The 2,467-nt window shown below is 48.4% G+C and overlaps 1 protein-coding gene across 1 annotated transcript in view; it reads left to right on the forward strand.

Moving 5' to 3' along the window:
• Positions 1–719: 719 nt before the first annotated feature.
• Positions 720–2,467, forward strand: part of LOC123490708 (progesterone-induced-blocking factor 1-like) — a gene marked incomplete at both ends in the record, with an annotated part of 14,496 nt that continues 12,748 nt past the window's right edge. The window contains 2 exon segments of the mRNA XM_045220592.1: positions 720–826; positions 1,050–1,131. Coding sequence (XP_045076527.1) covers positions 720–826; positions 1,050–1,131 — 189 coding nt within the window.

A 2,467-nucleotide genomic window follows, 5' to 3' on the forward strand; every position in this document is an offset into this window, starting at 1 on the left:
TATATATATATATATATATATATATATATACACACACACACACACACACACACACACACACACACATACACAGTACCAGTCAAAAGTTTGGACACCTACTCATTCAAGGTTTTTTTCTTTACTACTTATTTACATTGTAGAATAATAGTGAAGACATCAAAACTATGAAATAACACATATGGAATCATGTAGTAACCAAAAAAGTGTTAAACAAATCTAAATATATTTTATATTTGAGATTCTTCAAATAGCCACCCTTTGCCTTGATGACAGCTTTGCACACTCTTATAATATGTTTTTAGTCCCATCCTTCAGCTCCCCTCAACCCCTCCCATCTATCGCTGAACACCATCCGCTTTTCATTTCTATTTGGCATATATTTTTAACTGTGCTGTTTCACAAAAGTTCTGAACCTACAGTGGGGAGAACAAGTATTTGATACACTGCCGATTTTGCAGGTTTTCCTACTTACAAAGCATGTAGAGGTCTGTCATTTTTATCATAGGTACACTTAAAAATCGGCAGTGTATCAAATACTTGTTCTCCCCACTGTATATACATTTTACAGACCCAGTATAATTTGCATTAGTTATCTTACCAAAATCGGTTTTCCCTGCCTAGCTAAAGTAGTGCCCTATATAGGAAAGATAAAAGGGGTCCATTCGGGACACACCTGTGTGCCACTCTAATGGTTTTCATGGACTGTGCTCTCTTCTCTTTCCCAGATGGAGGAGCTGGAGGAGAGGCTGAATGATGCCCTGCACCAGAAACAGATCCTGGTCCTGAGACTGGACAGCCAGCTGCAACTCACCCAGGATGAGAGCAGGTACAAACAGAGCTTAGGCCACGACTTACCTTAGCCTTAGCCATAATAATATGGCTGATTTTATAGATTCCCTCTGATCAGTCGTAATGGTCGTAGGTCAACACATGATCGCCTTGCTGAAGCCAGACTCTAAAGGATTGGGAGATGTTCCTCCAAGCAGCCATGGAGGAGCACTGCTTTTATATTAGCCTCAAGTCAGGTGGTTCTCTGTCTGTCCTGGTAGGAAGCAGCAGGCTCTGAGGAAGCAGGAAACGGACGGGATCCTACTGAGACAGAAGCAGCTTGGAGGAGACCAACAGACAGCTGTGTGACAAGGCAGGAGACTTCCGACGCAGCCTCAGGGACCTGGAGCTCACTGAGGACAAACACAAGGAGCTCCGAGATATCCCAGAGGAGAAACTATCTATCCCTGAATACGAGCGGTGAGAACTGGGGGAGGAGGAGGAGAAGGAGGGAGGAGAAACTATCTATCCCTGAATACGTAGCGGTGAGATCTGGGGGAGGAGGAGGGAGGAGAAACTATCTATCCCTGAATACGTAGTGGTGAGATCTGGGGGGAGGAGGAGGAGGGAGGAGGGAGGAGAAACTATCTATCCCTGGAATACGTAGCGGTGAGAACTGGGGGGAGGAGGAGGAGGAGAGAGGAGAAACTATCTATCCCTGAATACGTAGCGGTGAGATCTGGGGGAGGAGGAGGGAGGAGAAACTATCTATCCCTGAATACGTAGCGTGAGATCTGGGGGAGGAGGGATGAGGAGGGAGGAGAAACTATCTATCCCTGAATACGTAGCGGTGAGATCTGGGGGAGGAGGGATGAGGAGGGAGGAGAAACTATCTATCCCTGAATACGTAGCGGTGAGAACTGGGGGAGGAGGAGGAGGAGGGAGGAGAAACTATCTATCCCTGAATACGTAGCGGTGAGATCTGGGGGAGGAGGAGGAGGGAGGAGAAACTATATCCCTGAATACGTAGCGGTGAGATCTGGGGGAGGAGGAGGAGGGAGGGAGAAACTATCTATCCTTGAATACGTACGCGGTGAGAACTGGGGGAGGAGGGATGAGGAGGGAGGAGAAACGATCTATCCCTGAATACGTAGCGGTGAGAACTGGGGGGAGGAGGGATGAGGAGGGAGGAGAAACTATCTATCCCTGAATACGTAGCAGTGAGATCTGGGGGAGGAGGAGGGAGGAGAAACTATCTATCCCTGGAATACGTAGGGTGAGATCTGGGGGAGGAGGGATGAGGAGGGAGGAGAAACTATCTATCCCTGAATACGTAGCGGTGAGATCTGGGGGGAGGAGGGATGAGGAGGGAGGAGAAACTATCTATCCCTGAATACGTAGCGGTGAGAACTGGGGGAGGAGGGATGAGGAGGGAGGAGAAACTATCTATCCCTGAATACGTAGCGGTGAGATCTGGGGGGAGGAGGAATGAGGAGGGAGGAGAAACGATCTATCCCTGAATACGTAGCGGTGAGAACTGGGGGGAGGAGGAGGGAGGAGGGAGGAGAAACTATCTATCCCTGAATACGTAGCGGTGAGAACTGGGGGGAGGAGGAATGAGGAGGGAGGAGAAACTATCTATCCCTGAATACGTAGCGGTGAGATCTGGGGGAGGAGGGATGAGGAGGGAGGAGAAACT

Source organism: Coregonus clupeaformis, unplaced genomic scaffold (genome assembly GCF_020615455.1).
Source record: "Coregonus clupeaformis isolate EN_2021a unplaced genomic scaffold, ASM2061545v1 scaf4474, whole genome shotgun sequence".
Classification (NCBI taxonomy): Eukaryota; Metazoa; Chordata; class Actinopteri; order Salmoniformes; family Salmonidae; genus Coregonus; species Coregonus clupeaformis.